Source organism: Chenopodium album, chromosome 4 (genome assembly GCF_948465745.1).
Source record: "Chenopodium album chromosome 4, dcCheAlbu1.1, whole genome shotgun sequence".
In the NCBI taxonomy this organism is placed as follows: Eukaryota; Viridiplantae; Streptophyta; class Magnoliopsida; order Caryophyllales; family Amaranthaceae; genus Chenopodium; species Chenopodium album.
In genome coordinates this window covers 77,229,296-77,246,793 of record NC_137837.1, presented here as the reverse complement: position 1 = coordinate 77,246,793, position 17,498 = coordinate 77,229,296, and the positions used below count along the sequence as shown (strand labels likewise).

General features: G+C 33.2%; 2 protein-coding genes across 2 annotated transcripts; one reads left to right on the top strand and one right to left on the bottom strand.

Annotated features, from left to right (window-relative positions):
• Nucleotides 1-148: 148 nt before the first annotated feature.
• LOC145627368 (uncharacterized) lies at nt 149-3,234 on the bottom strand. The gene is made up of 3 exons (XM_081679758.1): nt 3,111-3,234; nt 1,490-2,301; nt 149-860 (listed from the first exon to the last, which is right to left on the bottom strand). The coding sequence occupies exons 2-3, from the start codon at nt 2,273-2,275 to the stop codon at nt 480-482; spliced, it is 1,167 nt and encodes a 388-aa protein (XP_081535884.1). The 5' UTR covers nt 2,276-2,301; nt 3,111-3,234; the 3' UTR covers nt 149-479.
• Nucleotides 3,235-9,467: 6,233 nt separating this feature from the next.
• Nucleotides 9,468-16,586, top strand: LOC145628235 (subtilisin-like protease SBT5.4). The gene is made up of 10 exons (XM_081680534.1): nt 9,468-9,586; nt 9,735-9,832; nt 9,954-10,127; nt 11,087-11,195; nt 12,239-12,803; nt 14,047-14,159; nt 14,260-14,514; nt 15,317-15,431; nt 15,732-15,918; nt 16,045-16,586. The coding sequence occupies exons 1-10, from the start codon at nt 9,468-9,470 to the stop codon at nt 16,584-16,586; spliced, it is 2,277 nt and encodes a 758-aa protein (XP_081536660.1).
• Nucleotides 16,587-17,498: the final 912 nt, after the last annotated feature.

Sequence of the window (17,498 nt, the reverse complement as noted above, 5' to 3'; positions counted from 1 at the left end):
AATTCAAAACGGGAACCACAAAAGAAAATGGAGGGAATATTGCATAATTCCATCGATTTTCACAATGTCATACGCATAATCTATTAGGGAAATAAAAATTACCAAAATAAGCACATCTTAAAAGATACGATTGTACGTAGAACTTGTAATTAAACAAAATGTTTTTAACACGCAAGTTTAATCATTAGTAATTTTATTATTACTACACACTTCACAAGTTCATCAAAAATACTCCTATTACAATGCTGCCTTATTCAAAGTCACTTTCTTGGCCATGACAGGAAAAAGTGACAAAAAACCTGACTTTAAGCCTGACAGCTTAATTACTTTATGAAAAATGAAATAAAAATTACAAGAACTGATTTTGGTACTTCCGAAATTGATTTTGGCATTTTTAGTACTCCCTAGTAGGTAAAACCCGGAAAATCATGACCTGTTTTACGAGTATATACTAAACGAAAGTTCTGTAACTGCTATCATTAAAATATTGATGAGAAAAAGTGTCCCACTTTATTAACTACTGAATGAACGCCTTCTGCGAAACGATGCATTCCGTCTGCTATAATATGACCCAAATGAGAAACTTGGTCATGAACAACGTGAACAATTTTTTTTGCTACATCTACAACTTCATGACCAACTTCGTCTACAACCTCTGGAATTTCTTCGACGAGAAAATCTGCGGCATCTTTCAGGCCATGGTAAACATTCACTACCACATGCTCTAGATTATCAACTACTTCGCTGAAAATTTTCTGTATCAATGCATCACGTATAAGGTTCTTCAGCCAGCCCTTTTTCCCTAAAAACTTCGGCGCGGACATTACCAAACTTTTTTGAGTCGTTTCTGCTGCATACAACTGCGATTGCAAAACACAAGAAAATTTGATCAATTGGTCCCCAAAAAAAAGGCTTACAAAGCATGAATGTAGTGGTCGTTTGAAATTTTTATGTTGGATGTAGTGTTTTGAATTATGGTTGTCACTGAAAGATATTATATCCTTATTTTTTGCTACTACTTTTGCATTTATTTAAGAGGTTAAGGGTCTGTTCTCATTAACTGAGCTGAACTGAACTGAGCCGAACTGAACTGAACTGAACTGAACTGAATATTTTATAAGAGAAGGAAATTAGGAGCTGAACTGAACTGAATTGAATTTCAACATAAGAGAACAGACCCTAATTGTATATATAATGGACTAGTACAGATTAACTTATAACCTACTATGGTAATAATAATTAATTATTTACTACCTCTATTTAAGGCTAGCTGTAATCACTTTATGAATACATGTATGCTGTAGTAGTAAACTTTTTTTATAAATACATGAAGAATCTTATATGGAGCAACTAGAAGGATTTGAAGTGAAAGGGAAAGAAAAGCTTGTTTGCAAGTTGAAATGGATTTTACTACCTTTGTTGCAAATAATAAGAAATAGATGTAGTATAAAACATGCATTATTTAGCAGCAGATTACAAATTGACTTACCATTGGCATTGTACCATCATCTTTGAGAGCTGTGGTGGCATTGAAAACTTTCTTCACTTGTCCTCGTAATAATCCAGCGTTCGCCATCTTACCGGTGAAATAATCCAAGGCGTCGATCCAATGTTGAAGGTCTAATTTCAGCATCCTTATTAGCATAGTAAAGAGATTTTGGAGGTGGTGTTGCTCAGTTTTATTTATCGTTGGTGAAGGGTTAACCAAACATCTTGCTAACATGTCAAAGTGTGACTCAATAGCCAAAATAAATTCATTTTTTAAATGGTCATTAATACTATGATTTGAAGAAGGTTTACTACTGTCAGGGAAGCACCAAACAACTAACCAATACCAAAGGGTTAATAAACAGACTGTAAATTTGGGTTGTTCATGAATGTGATCAAAACTATCTCTCAGCGTGCTTGTGCTCTTTGTATCATTCGCGTGCACCAGAAGGCGGTGTTGGTAATCCTTAAGGACATGGCTAATGGATACAACTTCCTCCATCAAGGAATGAAGCTCCCCCATCCACACCTCATGCGGGATACCGGATTCCAAGACGATGCAATTGAAGTGTCTTGCTATTTCAGGGATGTTGTTGATGTGGTGATCATGAATGGCAATACGAAGGGGTTTCATGGAGTGGTAGATTGATCCCAATGCTTTGTGTATCATCGGAGACCTGCTCAACATTTTGGCATATTTGTTTGTTGAATCTGCGAAGAACCATGCAAATTTGCAATGCCATAGGGACAAAATCAAGGCAGAATTTTGGTCTACTGATCCTCTCATGCTGATTGTTTGACTTGATAAATAAGCTGTAATATATAAGACCAAAAAAAAAAAAAAAAAATAATAATAAAATTGGTGAGAAACAACTAACAACCTATAACATACAAGTATATGTGAAAAAAAAAGTGAATAACACCAACTATTTCTAAGTTGCACTGTAGAACACATACTATGTATTGCAGATGTAAATTACAACACAAACTTCGTCCAAGTGTGCACACAATGACATATTGACACAAACTATTTCTAAGGTAAAAAAAAAAAAGATGGCATCAATTTTTAACCATTTATGCTTCAATATACTCCATCCGCCCCTAATTTTTTTCCCCGTTTGATTTATCACAGTCTCCAAGACATGTCTTAATTACAACGATATAACTCCATTTCTATACACGTAAAAATTATAAATACTTGATATTAATAAAAATATACCATGAGATGAATCCAACAAAATCTCGCTTGACTATATTAATACTTATAGATTAATAGATATTTATGGTCAAAATTTTCAAAGTTGACCCTATTATTTACAATGGGGCAAAAAATAGGGACAAGAGGGAGTAGTAGTTTATGTCATTGTGTGCAGCCTTGGTCGGAGTTTTTGCTGCCTTTTGTACCTGCAATATTTTATGTTGTTATATGCAGCTTTATATGTACTACGTAGTTAATGTTGCTGCCGATTTCCCTATCTAATTTCAAATAAAATTAATAAGTTGCATGTAAGAATATATATCCCCATTTGCCCCCATTTTTTTGCCCCATTGCAGTTTGGCGAGTTAAATTTTAAAATAATTGAGTGAAATTAAAAAAATTTATACAGTAGCAGCGTACTTACTATATATTATATGCTCAATTAATGAATAGACTTGATCGCTAGGGCCTGTGTAGAGTGCAGTGTTTTTATTTGAGAGGAGATTGGCAATTTGGCAGTGTAGTTCACTAGTTCTTGCTGTGTTCTTTCACCAAACTTAACCTATTTATAGAAGCCGTGACTCTATTTCCGCCACTCAATCTTTTTTATCCACAAAAAATCCTAAATGAAAAAAAAAAAGTTTTGAAGGGAACGAACTAGCTAGCCACTAATAGAAAACCAATTTCTAATTATTGGATCGTGTACAAAATTTAAATTGAGACCTCTTGTCTGTTGATTACTAAAGCCAGGTCTAGATTGGTTTGGATCGGATTTTTAAGGGTTTGATCACTGGTCCAAGATATTTTAGGATTCGGTTTGGTCTCAATTCATTCCAATCCCTGTCTACCCCTCTTCGATTTTGAGTCAGTGTACAATCCTACCAATATGTATGTGGCTAGTAATAAACTTGGTTATGCAATGTCAACATATAATCTGGATAAATTCAAGTTTTTCTCTGAGATAAATTTGTGAATATATCTTCTCTCACAACCTAATCATTTTCTTTTATTTTTTGAATGATAAAAGTAAATTAATAAAGTAGTACATAAATCAATGCATAAAGGTGTGAGAGGAGATAAACTGAAATGTTAATCTCGGATATTAACTAGGGCTTCCTTTATATAATCCTATTTGAACTCATTAACGTGTCACCCTACCAACTAATTACGTTTGTCGTAATACTTCATTGATTTTTGTGTATAATTTGGATTTGTATTATGTTTTTAATTTGCATTTTTTATTTGTTAGTCGTTTTACTTCATTTTTATTGTTTACATGTCGTCATTATATTGCATTTGTAATCTTATAGTAATGGAAGTATCTTAAATTATATTATAGTGGCAACTAACGCAGACGAAACACAGAAGTTAAAGCTATGCAGAAGATGAGGTTTTATGATATGGGGGTGGGTAGTGTTTCAGTGTTTGGCTGCATGGGATACTTGGATTGTCTACAATTTTGATATTGTTTTTTTCCATTCCCGTACTTGCTCAATATATTTATTGTTATTGTACTAAAAAGTTTGTTATTTAATCTTTCTTAACCATTGATGGTTATTCTTTGAATATTTTTTATCTTACAAATACTATTATATTAAAATAATGTAGATATCATCATCCCGTGAAAAAAAAATGTAGATATCATCATACTAATATTGACCATGGGTATTTACTGTATTAATATGACAAGTATAATGTCAACTAATAAGTGAAATTCAAACAGAATTTTTAGGAAAGAAAAGTTATTTTATAATTTTATTTTGGATAATAAACTTCCAACATTTCGTATGTAAGAAATTAATTATACAATAATTTTCAATGGATATCCCACTAGAATAGACCCGGTCTACAATAACTTATTGTAGACCCAACCTTCTAGTGTACCATACGAATGTGATTATATCATACGAAATGTGATTATATTATTACAAAAGTGATTATATCATCTTGAAACTATTATGTAAATGTATCACTCAAAAAGTGAATTTATCATTATAAAAAGCATCAAATAGTAAATTACATCATTCAAAATATGATTTTTAAATTTTATCATCCTAAAGATAATTATATAATCTCATTAAATGGTTTAATATGAGATTAAAATATGACTCACAAAAAGATAATTATATCATCTAAAAAAGTGATTATATCATCCAGAATGTGATTATATTATTTGAAAGTGTCAAATTTTAGGTCTACAATAATTTATTGTAGACCGGGTCCATACAAGACCAATAATATTTTACATCATAAAATTGTTTATAAAATACGGAGTAGTTAACTTAAAGCAAAATCCATTAATGATACGTTTTAATAATTGATTAAAAATTAAAAGTTCACAATCTAATATGATTGTCGTAATGTTTTTCATAATTTGTAATATCCCAAACTTATTAACAACTTTTAGGAGCAGTGATAATATATTTTTTACTTGATAAATTAATTATCGTGGGATAATTAATTCTTGCGTAGTTGAAGTAACGTAAATATAGTTTACTTATGGAACTATAGAGATTACACCGTTGTTTTTCTCTCATCTCATATAGACTGTACGTAATTTTATAACATACATACGAAGTATGCTATTTCAAAATATGTAAAATTAGAATAGACAATTTGCCTCTTATAGTTCAGATCATTATGATCGGATCGATTTGAATAATACATAAATATGTTACTATTCGACATTTAAGACAAAAACTTAATTGTAAAACTTAATCAATAATCTAGACATTGTCCGAACACAAAACCAAGAAATACATTATTTGATTAAGTTCTTATAATAGATTAACGATAGTTTGTGTGGTCAAAATTTTTAAAATTGTCTCACAAAAATACAAAGAAACAAACAAAAAAAAGTGAGGGAGGGATAGGAGAAAAAACAAAGTCGAAAAAGGGTGGGAGGAAAAAACCAGTTAGACGGTCCACTCCGGCAGTCCCCCTCCTCCCACGTAATCGAGTACCCCTAACTTTGTAGCCATCTAGACAGTCGACTCTACTACATGCAACACACTTTGTAATAAGTACAAGTACATATGAATCCAATTGGATAAGAATAAGCCTATGACTGAAGATATGGAAGTCCCAGTCGATCTTGAATCTTATGGCCTGCTGAAGAGTGGAGACCATCCTATTCAATTATTCAAATAGAGATAGAGACCATCCTATACAAACTACTCCTACGTCCCTATTATTTGCTGGAGAGTGTGGAGTTATTTATTTATTTATTTTTTTTAATTTTTGGTTGAAATTAGTTGATGAGAGAAAAAAAGCTGTGGGGTTAAATATGTAGTGATTATGAGTAGACTAGAGGTCATGCGTCAAACCTAACCGTGTGACCAATGACCTGATCCAAAATTAACTCGAAAATAGGCAAGTTTACATTTAGACTTTGAATCAGCACATAATTAGAATAACTTAAATTTAAAATAATTAAATAAATCTGACCTCATCTGCCTTAACCCGGCCTCATCAAATCCGACACAAACAACATAATAGATACTACTTCTACTTATGAGATTAAAGTTATAGTTCCTATAACCTAAAATATTATAAGGAGTAAGACAAACTAAAATACACAAATCAAAAGGGACAAGAATTTATTAAGAATAAATCAAGAGAGTAAAAAGATAAATCGTGACTCACATGGACGCATAAGTTAAATTGTGAAGCAATAATATGATATAACTATTTTTTTTTTTTTTTTTAGCCAAATGACAAAACCGGCCAACTTCTGGCCTTAACAAAATGCTGTTTTTTTTTTTTTTTTTTTTTGAGGGAGGCCTTAACAAAATGTTGCCTTGCCTTGTATAGAGGTTCCAATTTGGTGTTTCGGTCGGGTTAATTTTAAATTGAGTTATGCTAAATTATTCTATTCAAACAACTCAAAATTTGTTTTTTTTTTTTGGTTGGTTTCAGATCAAGTAAGTCAAGTAGCTGACAGCCTGACACCTCTGGCGTTATGAGGATATATTTGAAAGGATGTTTGCAGTGTGATTGTGTGAATGGTGTGATAATAGATGGTACAGATGGAATAAACGATGTTGTAATATTTAAAGGATGATTTAAATTATCAGTTAACAAAGAGGACTGAATAATATATTATCATTAGTGATAGAGTATAAAACATATTCTTGGGTCTCGCCCATTAGCCTAAGCTTTTAGTTGAGTTGGTCCTCTACCATGGTATCAGAGCCAGCGTGACATAAAGGTCACGGGTTCGAATCTCATCCGCCCTCCACTTTCAAGTCGAATATTAAGCATTGATCCACATATTTAGCCCAAACGGGCTCTCGTGTGAGGGGACGTGATAGAGTATAAACCATATTCTTGGGCTCAACCATCAGCTTAAGCTTTTGGTTGAGTTGGTCCTTTAATAATTAGGACCTGATTTTTTTTTTCCCCTTTAGTGAGAAAGGTCATGAATATTTGAGAGGAAAGTTCTCTTTTATCTATCCTAAAGCTTTTTGGTAAGAGATAATTTTTAATTTTTTTCAAAAAAAGGTTCTTTAAGAAGCTCGATAACCTTTCCTTGATGGCAGGAGTTTGCTTTAACAACAAATTAATTAGTTTTTCAATTAATGAATTTATTAGTGTATTGTGTGGCTCGAATGACACCTTAATATGTTACTTCTAAAATCATGTTTAAGAATATTGTTGGAAACATGGGTTCATATTTTTCATTTATGTTAAGGAATAAAAACTTGATACCCTTGTTATTAGGACCTTTGCTTTTCAATATTTTTAATACCATAGTTTTAATAAGGATCTCCTTAGGACTCATGCAAGTGTGCAACGTAGAGAACTTTTAGGAGAGACATTCATTTGAGTGTAATTAAAAATCCAACACGAACCTAAATATTCCTATAGCTATTCATATCAATTAATAATAATCACATTTATAATGATCAATACATACTAACTAAATATGGATGATGGAACTAGGTTATGAATTTAATTTGGATTAAAAAAAAAGTGTAAAAAAAAAAAAAAATTGTAAACTTTTTTGCAGTCTTAAGAAGCATCCACTTAAGTTTTTTCTAATTACCATGTACATATTATATATGTAAATTTTACTAAATTTGTGAATTAACCATCTAATTAACAAGTTTGAATTTCAAGGCGAAATTAACAAACTTATATAATGCATTCTCAAATCTGATTGAGAAGTGAAGGAAGGACGAGACTAACTAGAAGAGAAAAAAAAGGCTGAATAACCTTATTAAAAGAAAAATGAAGATTTCAATGTTTTTACATGGTTTCCTATCAATTCTTCTTTTTTCATTGTGGCAAGTACCTATCTTTGCTGCCCCTAAGGCAAGTCTTCAACTTGTTGCATAATCCTTCAATTTCTTTTATGAAAAATTTCTTTATTAATTTAGTACTTTATCTATTTCTTTTAATTATCATGTTTTTATTTGGAATTGGTGGGAGAAATTAAACCAAGGTACTTCAATCTCATAAGATGCTCTCCTTCTAGATCTATCCGGCCTTTTTCTAATACATTGTTAAATGTAATCGGTCTTAGATTGTTTTTATTTCATTTTATTTTATTTTCTTAAAACTTATTTTTAAAACACTTATTACTTATTGTTGCTAAAATTAAAGTGGATTGCTAAACACCGCCAACAAAAATGATCACCACTGCCAACATTTGGTGTGAATGGACAATCATACCCTTACTACTTCACCATCCCTTCATCCTTCAGGCAACCCACAACCCCTTTTGACCGACGACCCACCACACCCCCCTCTATGACAACCCACCACCTTCTCTGGTCGGCGTGAAGGTGGTGGTTTTTTTTTTTTAATTTTAGGCAACCGTAGTAACCGGAGCCCAAAACCGGTTACCTTGCGTGGTACCACGCACGGTAACCGGTTTTGGGTTCCGGTTACCGTGCACCTTAATCGATTCTATGGTAACCGGAGCCCAAAACCGGTTACCATGCATGGTAATTGGTTTTGGGCTCCGGTTACCATGTACGGTAACCAATTTTGGGCTCCGTTTACCATACATGGTAATTGATTTTGGGCTTTGGTTACCGCGATTGCCTGAAAATCTGAAATTTAAAAAAAAAAAAAAAAAAAAAAAAAAGAGGGAAGATGGTGGGTCGCTAGTGCGGTAGTGATCGTCGCCGGTCAGTGTGGTGGGGGTGGTGGTGGTGGTGTTAGTCGTCAATTAGGGTGGTGGTGTCAAGGTGTTAGTGATTGATGGCAAGAGGGAAGATAGTAGTGAAGTACTAAGGACATGATTGTCCATTCACACTAAATGTTGGCGGTTTTGATAATTTTGGATGGCGGTATTTAACACCCCCAAATTAAACCAGACCGATCACATCAACTTATATGTAGTAAATATTTAGATCAAAATTAGATCATCATATCAAGCCTTGATTGTGTACTATAAAATATTGTAATATTTAAATATTTAGAGAATACAAATTGAAACAAATATAATAAGATCTAGATCGCTTGATAATATTTCCTTTGTACATTAGTGTAAAATTATGTCAATATATGAATAATACAAAATGACAATTTCTATTAAAGTGAACAAGTTCTTAGAAAAGGTTACTCGCGATATTTGTAAAATGTAAGTTGTTGATCGACTTAAGTGTACCTGTAAGAGATAGAGAATATTTGCCGTAGGCTTCTCATTGATCAAGCATCAATATATATACAAGCCTAGTCTAGGGTTTACAGCTAAGGACATAATAGTAAATTACAAACTAATATATACATGATTATTTACAATAAATAATTAGTATCAATAATTGTTCCCATGGAAATGCAGCACTACATCATCTATTTGGCATCTCACCATGCGGAACCTCGTTTGTCAGCTAATCCGGAGAATGTTACAAACTCACATCATGAATTGATTTCTTCTGTGTTAATGAGGTACATTTAATGTTTCAATTCCTTCAAGTATATGAAAATGGAAACACATAAAATAAATCAATATTTTTTTTATTGTTTAGAATTACATCATTTTCATTTAATTTATTTCATTTAATGATGTATGTATATATATGCTTGAATTGCACAGTGATGTAAACCCTTCAGAAAGGATCGTATATTCATATAATAAAATATTTAATGCCTTTGCCGCAAACTTGCACGAAGAGGAGGCCAACGTACTCTCAAGTAAGACATAAAATAATTAAAGCAAAGGTTATCTATAGTTTTAACAAACTTAATGATGCAATAATATCTATTGGAGGGACCAATCATTGCATTTAATGTATTTTTATTTTTAAAAATGCAGAACATCCTAGCGTTGCATCATTAATTGAAAGCAAGCCAGTAAATTTGTTTACAACTCGATCAGTGGATTTCATTGGATTTCCAAATCAACATAAAGATGACTATACCATTGATGAGTCCATATGGAAGAAAGCAAGCTTCGGAGAAGACACAATTATAGGACATATAGATTCCGGTAAGTTATGCTTTTCATACAATTATAGGACATATAGATTCCAGTAAGTTTTGCTTTTAATATTCCGTCTCTTACATTAACCACCTATTTCTTACACAACCTTCCTTTTTATATTATCTCTTTTAGGACATATAGATTCCAGTAAGTTTTGCTTTTCATATTCCATCTCTTACGTTAACCACCTTTTACTTACACGACCTTCCTTTTTATATTCTCTCTTTTACTTTATCTTACATTAAGGAACTTCTCGTACATAATTAAGGAGTAATTATACTAGCTAATGCAGTGGTAATACTGCTATTTTTATTAAAGTAACCTAGTTTAATTGGGCATATATGTTAATGTAGAACTTTGACCAATTATATCTTTGATTATCAATGTGTATATATTATAAAAAGTTGTTTTAAAAAAAAAAGGTATTATAAAAAGTTTATATTTAGAAAACAATACATTAAGACGATGCTAACATGTACTCACACGACAATATTATTTCTTATGTATAAGACTATAAATCACTAGTGTGATGTTCTCTTCACCTCATTTTTGCCGAATTGATATAATTTTCTTAAATTTAATTTTTTTTAAGGAACTTGAGGATTTTTATTGAACCATTATTGATTAAAACTTATTGTTACTAATTCTCAATTACATTTGTTCTTTAATATTACTGATTTTTACTAACTAAATACTTCATTTTTGTGTGTGTGTTTAATTTAGCTTATTTTTACCAAGCTAAAACTATTTTTTTTATTGAACTTAAATCATTGTTACAAAATATTACTACGTATTTGAATAGATGAAGAGAATAGGGCTTAACAATAATTAAAGTGGATTACGTGATGAATAATGCAAAACTTCACATCAAAACACTTAAAAAAATGAAAATGAAGAGAGTATTATTTAATAGAAAATCTAATAAAGTTCCTCTAATTTTATTTACATAAATTAATGTGTGATAGGTGTATGGCCAGAGAGTCAGAGTTTTTCCGATGAAGGCTTTGGCCCAGTTCCCAAAAAATTCAAAGGAAAATGTGAAAATGAACACGATCCAACATTCAAGTGTAACAAGTATGGTTACCGATATAAACCATTTACTCTATCAAGTAGTGTCCATTAATTTACCATTTCTTTGGCTATGTTTTTATTTAAAGTAATAGTTTTTATTTACCTATTTCTAATGCAACTACTATTCTCATTCTATCAAAACAGTTATATAATCTTAAACCACTTAAATCAACTATTTCCGTTTATTAGAAAACTTACCTACTCCAAAAGAAAGTATTCATATTTACGAAAATATTTACCTATTTTCAACCATTTTACCCACTTTAATACTTATGTAAAATGTGACCCTAGAAAAGGAATGGAGGAAATACTGTCGTTTTATAAACGATGCATTATTTCGATTTTTTAACTTTCTAGCACCACTTTGACAAGATTTTAAGAAATTATACTTCATTTGTTACAGTAATATTGCCCTATGGAGAGGGAGGGGGAGGGTGGGAGGGGGGGGGGGGAGGGCACAATATTTTTGGTAATGGGAAAAAGGAAGAAAGAGAAAGTAGAAAAATACAAGTACAAAATGTTCATATAATTGTAATTATAAACTAACAAAATAGATGGTAACATGAAAAGGTATATAGGGTATTTGCATCATGAACAAATATATTTATTTTCTTAAAACGAGTATGGCATAATGTTTATAAAACTTCCCAAATGGTGCAATAATAGCATAATGGAGGAAACATTTTTAAATCAGATGTAAACTCCACAAATGGTGCAATAATAGCAAAATGGAAGAAGCATTTTAAAAACAGAGATAGTAGTACAATGTTAGGTAAATTATACTCCGTACCTATTAATAGTAGTCACAAAATTTACCAATTATATACCATCTCCATTAAATGTTATGTGCAACTTTGAAATATTTTATATCTCATAGATAATACCCTAAAGTTGCAAATAACATTTAACGAAATGAATTGTGTCAATTATTTTGAAACGAATTTTTTCATGCTATCAATCTATATACAATAATTATAGATAGATCACCATGCATGATTTATCATTGCATGTAATTAAATTTAAAGCAAGTATATAACTATTTACAGGAAGATTGTAGGAGCTAGATATTTTTACAAAGGGATTAAGGAACAAGGTAGGTTATTAAACTATACCTTCAACTATAAGTTGACTCCAGGAGATAATACATTTGGGCATGGCACTCACACCCTATCTAATTCCGGAGGAAACATTGTCCCCGGAGTTAGCTGGGAAGGCTTAGCAAATGGGACTGCGAAAGGCGTTGCGCCGAGAGCACGTCTGGCTTCCTACAAGAATGTTTGGCCTCCTTCTACAAGTTTTCCAATTGCAGGGAATGCAATGGATTTTGTGGCTGCCTTTGAAGCTGCCATCGACGATGGCGTAGACGTAATCAATTTATCCGAGGGAATTTTAGTTGAGGATAATAGCAAGTATTTTGATAATGATGCTGTTGCTATTTCTTCATTCCATGCTATGAAGAATGGCATTCTTACTATTGCTAGTGGTGGAAATGATGGACCTACACCCGGGAGTATTACTAATACTGCCCCATGGATGTTAAATGTTGCTGCTAGTTCTATTGATAGAGAATTTTCGGCTTTTGTCGTACTCGGTAACCATCAAAAGATCAAGGTTTGTTAATCATTAATTTTTTTCATATAGGAGCGAGAGCCTATTATGTACATCCGGGTGTACCCAATATCCGGGTTATTTGCTCATTCAATCAACAAATGAGTTTAAATATCATTTGCTCTTTGTTGATTAGAGAGCAAATGACCCTGGATATACGGTACACTCGGGTGTATATAACAAATTATTATGTGAGATTGGGATGAACACCCTAACAGAAAGTCAGAACAAGGGAGGGGTGTTAAATACCGCCATCCAAAATTATCAAAACCGCCAACATTTAGTGTGAATGGACAATCATGTCCTTAGTACTTCACTACTATCTTCCCTCTTGTCATCAATCACTAACACCTTGACATCACCACCCTAATTGACGACTAACACCACCACCACCACCCCCACCATACTAACCGGCGACAATCACCACCGCACTAGCGACCCACCACCTTCCCTCTTTTTTTTTAAAAAAAAATTCAGATTTTCAGGCAATCGCGGTAACCAAAGCTCAAAATCAATTACCGTGTATGGTAAACGGAACCCAAAATCGGTTACCATGCATGGTAACCGGAAACCAAAACCGGTTACCGTACATGGTAACCGGTTTTGGGCTCCGGTTACCATAGAATCGATTAAGGTGCACGGTAACCGGAGCCCAAAATCGGTTACCGTGTGAGGTAACCGGAGCCCAAAATCGGTTACCATGGATGGTAACCGGTTTTGGGCTCCGGTTACCACGCACGGTAACCGGTTTTGGGTTCCGGTTACCACGCACGGTAACCGGTTTTGGGCTCCGGTTACCACGGTTGCCTAAAATAAATAAAAAAACCACCACCTTCACGCCGACCAGGGAAGGTGGTGGGTTGTCATAGAGGGGGGTGTGGTGGGTCGTCGGTCAAAAGGGGTTGTGATCGCCGGTTGGAAGGGGTTGTGGGTTGCCGGAAGGATGAAGGGATGGTGAAGTAGTAAGGGTACGATTGTCCATTCACACCAAATGTTGGCGGTGGTGATCATTTTTTTTTTTGGCGGTGTTTAGCAATTCACTTCTATTAATACCCCTTCATTTTCTAAAACTTTTTTATTTGTTTAAATGGTTAACGTCTCACACAAATAAAAGTCAAAACAACCTAATGATCTTTTACAGACGGAAGGAGCAATTAATTTTTAACTAGTTAATAACTTGATATATACTTAAAAGTACGTGATTCTTTATTTTAAATATATAGCGTGTACTGAAATTAATATTTAGTTAAACAAATGCAGGGTTCGCGATATGTGGATAAGTACAAGTGACCCTAAAAATTTGTATTCTTTAATAACTGGCGCAGAGGCTCGTATTCCTACTGCTAATTACACTTTTGCGTGAGTTAATTAAATGGATTTTTAAGATTTAATTCATTTCATACTTACAATATTGAGTTGTGTTCTTTTGTGAGTGACGTTTAATTTACAATTGATCTAGTTTGGTGTGTCAACCTGGAACTCTAGACGCAGCGAAGGTGAAGGGAAAGATGTTAGTATGTCTTAACTCGCACAATGAAACATATGAAATTGAAAGTTCACGAAGCATTGTAGCTAAAAATGCAGGAGCTATTGGGCTTATCTTAGTAGATGAAAATACCACGGCAGTTTGCCCTTTTGCGCCTCTTCCGGTTTCCACGGTGCACATTAGCTACCAAGACGCCGAAGCTCTTTTTTCTTACATCAACTCTACAAGGCAAGAACAATTAAATTTCGTATATATTACTCCCTCCGTTTTAATATGATAGTGTTATATGGAATCAATCACATAAAATAAGAAAAGAAGATTATTTGAAATCTGACATTAAAGTAAAAAATAATTCATAAATAGTTTTGCCTTGTTTAAATTTTTTTTGAAAATTTTAAGAAAGCATTAGCCATAATTGCACAAATCATTATTTAATATGTATAAAATAGGAAATAAAAACTAGGTTAAAAGTGAAATGCATTCAATATGGGTAGATGTTTTTGAAACGCTCACAATAGTATATGGAACTAACAAATTGAAAAAAAAAATAAAGTACTATTTTTTTTTATGATATTTAATACTAATAAACTCGTTTAAAAGGGTAAATAGATTAATTACGATTATATTAGTTCAATTAATTCATAACTACAAAACTATATGTGCGTATGTACGTGTTGACGTGGATCAAGCATCAAGAATTTAAAAATCAAGATTTATTATCTTTAGATTTTGTTTTATCGTATTCATATAATTTACTTAGGATAAAGATTAGCCACATCACGTGTACTAAAAGCTTATTCTTGCATCTTATTTGAATTGGTTACCCTCATGCAATGTTCTTATAAAAAAGTTTTTGGACAATCAATTATATTGATTGTTTCGCTATATATATTCAATTGCTCAAAGAAATTATGTAAAGAACATGAAGGGTAACTAACTATGTAAACACAAAATTGTTCTCCTCCAAAATAAAACACGATGATTGCATAACCAATTTAATAATTCACTACTACTATATCATATGCAACAGTTCTCCAACTGCAACAATTACTGACGAAAGGACTGTAATGGGAGTAAAGCCTTCACCGTTCATGGGTTCATTCTCGTCACGCGGTCCAGACGTCATTACCCCTGGAATTTTGAAGGTTTCTTACTATTACCTGTCATGCTAATTAAAAGTTATTTAACAAACGTACATCACAAATTTTTATATATGGCTGGTCACACAGTGTGGTCATCTTCATGAGGGTTACGTACCGTACTTTATTAGTGTTATAAGGGTTACTCATTTAGTTTTATAGGGGTTACTCGATTAGTATTACAGGAGTTACTTGATCGGTGTTATAAGAGTTACATTTTTATTTTACAAGTGGCCACATGGTGTGGCTAACTGCACACAATGCGCATTGATCTCATTTATTTGTCACGTTTGTCCATGCACACAGCCTGATATAACAGCTCCTGGAGTAGATATTCTAGGTGCTTTTCCTCCAAATATTGAGAATGCTTCATACGTTATGAGATCCGGAACATCAATGTCAGCTCCTCATATCACTGGCATTGCAGCTCTTATTAAAAAGTTACACCCTAATTGGAGTACTGCAGCTATCAAATCAGCACTTATGACAACAGGTACACAATTGCAACTCTTATTTAAATTAATTATGAAGATTTATGCGATAATATTTGTTAATCCCCGATTTTAATTAGCTAAGTTGTGTAATCAATTAACCAATTTCATGACTGTTAATAATGCAGCAAGTCCCCTAGACAATACGGGGATGCCAATACGTGATCATGATAAGGTAACGGAGGCAACACCTTTTGCATACGGGTCGGGTCACGTGATACCCAACAAAGCAATGGATCCTGGCTTGGTTTATGACTTGAATCAATATGATTACCTTAACTTCATTTGCTCACGTTCTCATAACATTACAACAATGAAGGCATATAGTAAACACCATTCTTACAAATGTCCGACCTCATTTAATATATTGGATTTCAATTATCCGTCTATAACTATTCCTGACTTCTCTGGCCATGCCATTGTTACGCGAAAGTTGAAAAATGTTGGAAAACCGGATACCTACAAACCACGAATATATGCACCACCTGGGGTGTCAATCGTCGTAGAGCCTAAGCAATTGGTGTTCTCCAAGAAGAATCAAAAGAGAAAGTTTAAGCTTATCTTCACGGCGGATGTTAAACATCTTCCTAAAGATTACATTTTCGGAAGTTTGGTTTGGTCTGACGCTAAACATGATGTAAGAAGCCCTATTGTGATCAAGGCCAAATGAAGCTAAAAGAAAGTTACTAATTTTTGTTTTATTACGGAGTATAATTTATTATTACTCCATTGTTTTTGTATGAGAGGAATGTAGCATGTACACTTTTTATTTTTTGTACTTTTGTTATTTTAGATGAACTACTACAAGAGGGGGGGTGAATGGTAGTAGGTTCCAATCGCGGAACTTATGCGGAAATTAAAAACAAAACGTAAAGGAACTTAAAGCACACAACAAGTTTTACGAGGAAACCATCCAGTGCCTAACTGGAAGTAAAACCTCGGCCCTATTGGGACTTATAAACAAATTCTACTATAATAGGCAACTCTCCTAGTACAACCTATTACACAGACCTTTGCTTTGCAAGTTCCACCACGGACACTTGACTCTATGATAGGACACTTTCTACCAGACCTAAGACACTTCTCAAGACCCTTTTTCTCCCTTTACCCAGGACACTTCCTAGGTGACCCAAGACACTTCTCAGGTTCCTTTCACTCACTGTGCAACCCAAGACACACTCAGGGTGACTAACTATCACTCGAATTTTACGAGATTTCAAACTCATACACAAGTGTGAATTTAAGAGAATTCACAATCTCACCCCAAAATACAAAACACTCAAAACCCTTTTTCCCATTACAAGATCTCTTTGAATATCCCTAAATACATATCTATGAATAAAGAGATAAAAACTAATATGCTGAACACTCAAGATCTGTCTGAAACTCACTGGACGTACTGTAACCAAAAACCTGATAGGAACTTTGACCAGGAGGACTGACTTAGCTTCGTGGTGAAGGATAAAACCATTAAGCACGACCACTACACTTCGTCAGCCTCAACTTTGAATGAATACATATGAGCATATTTATAGTACACTCGAATTATTCATTTCATCTTGAAAAAGATAGATTTTCTGAA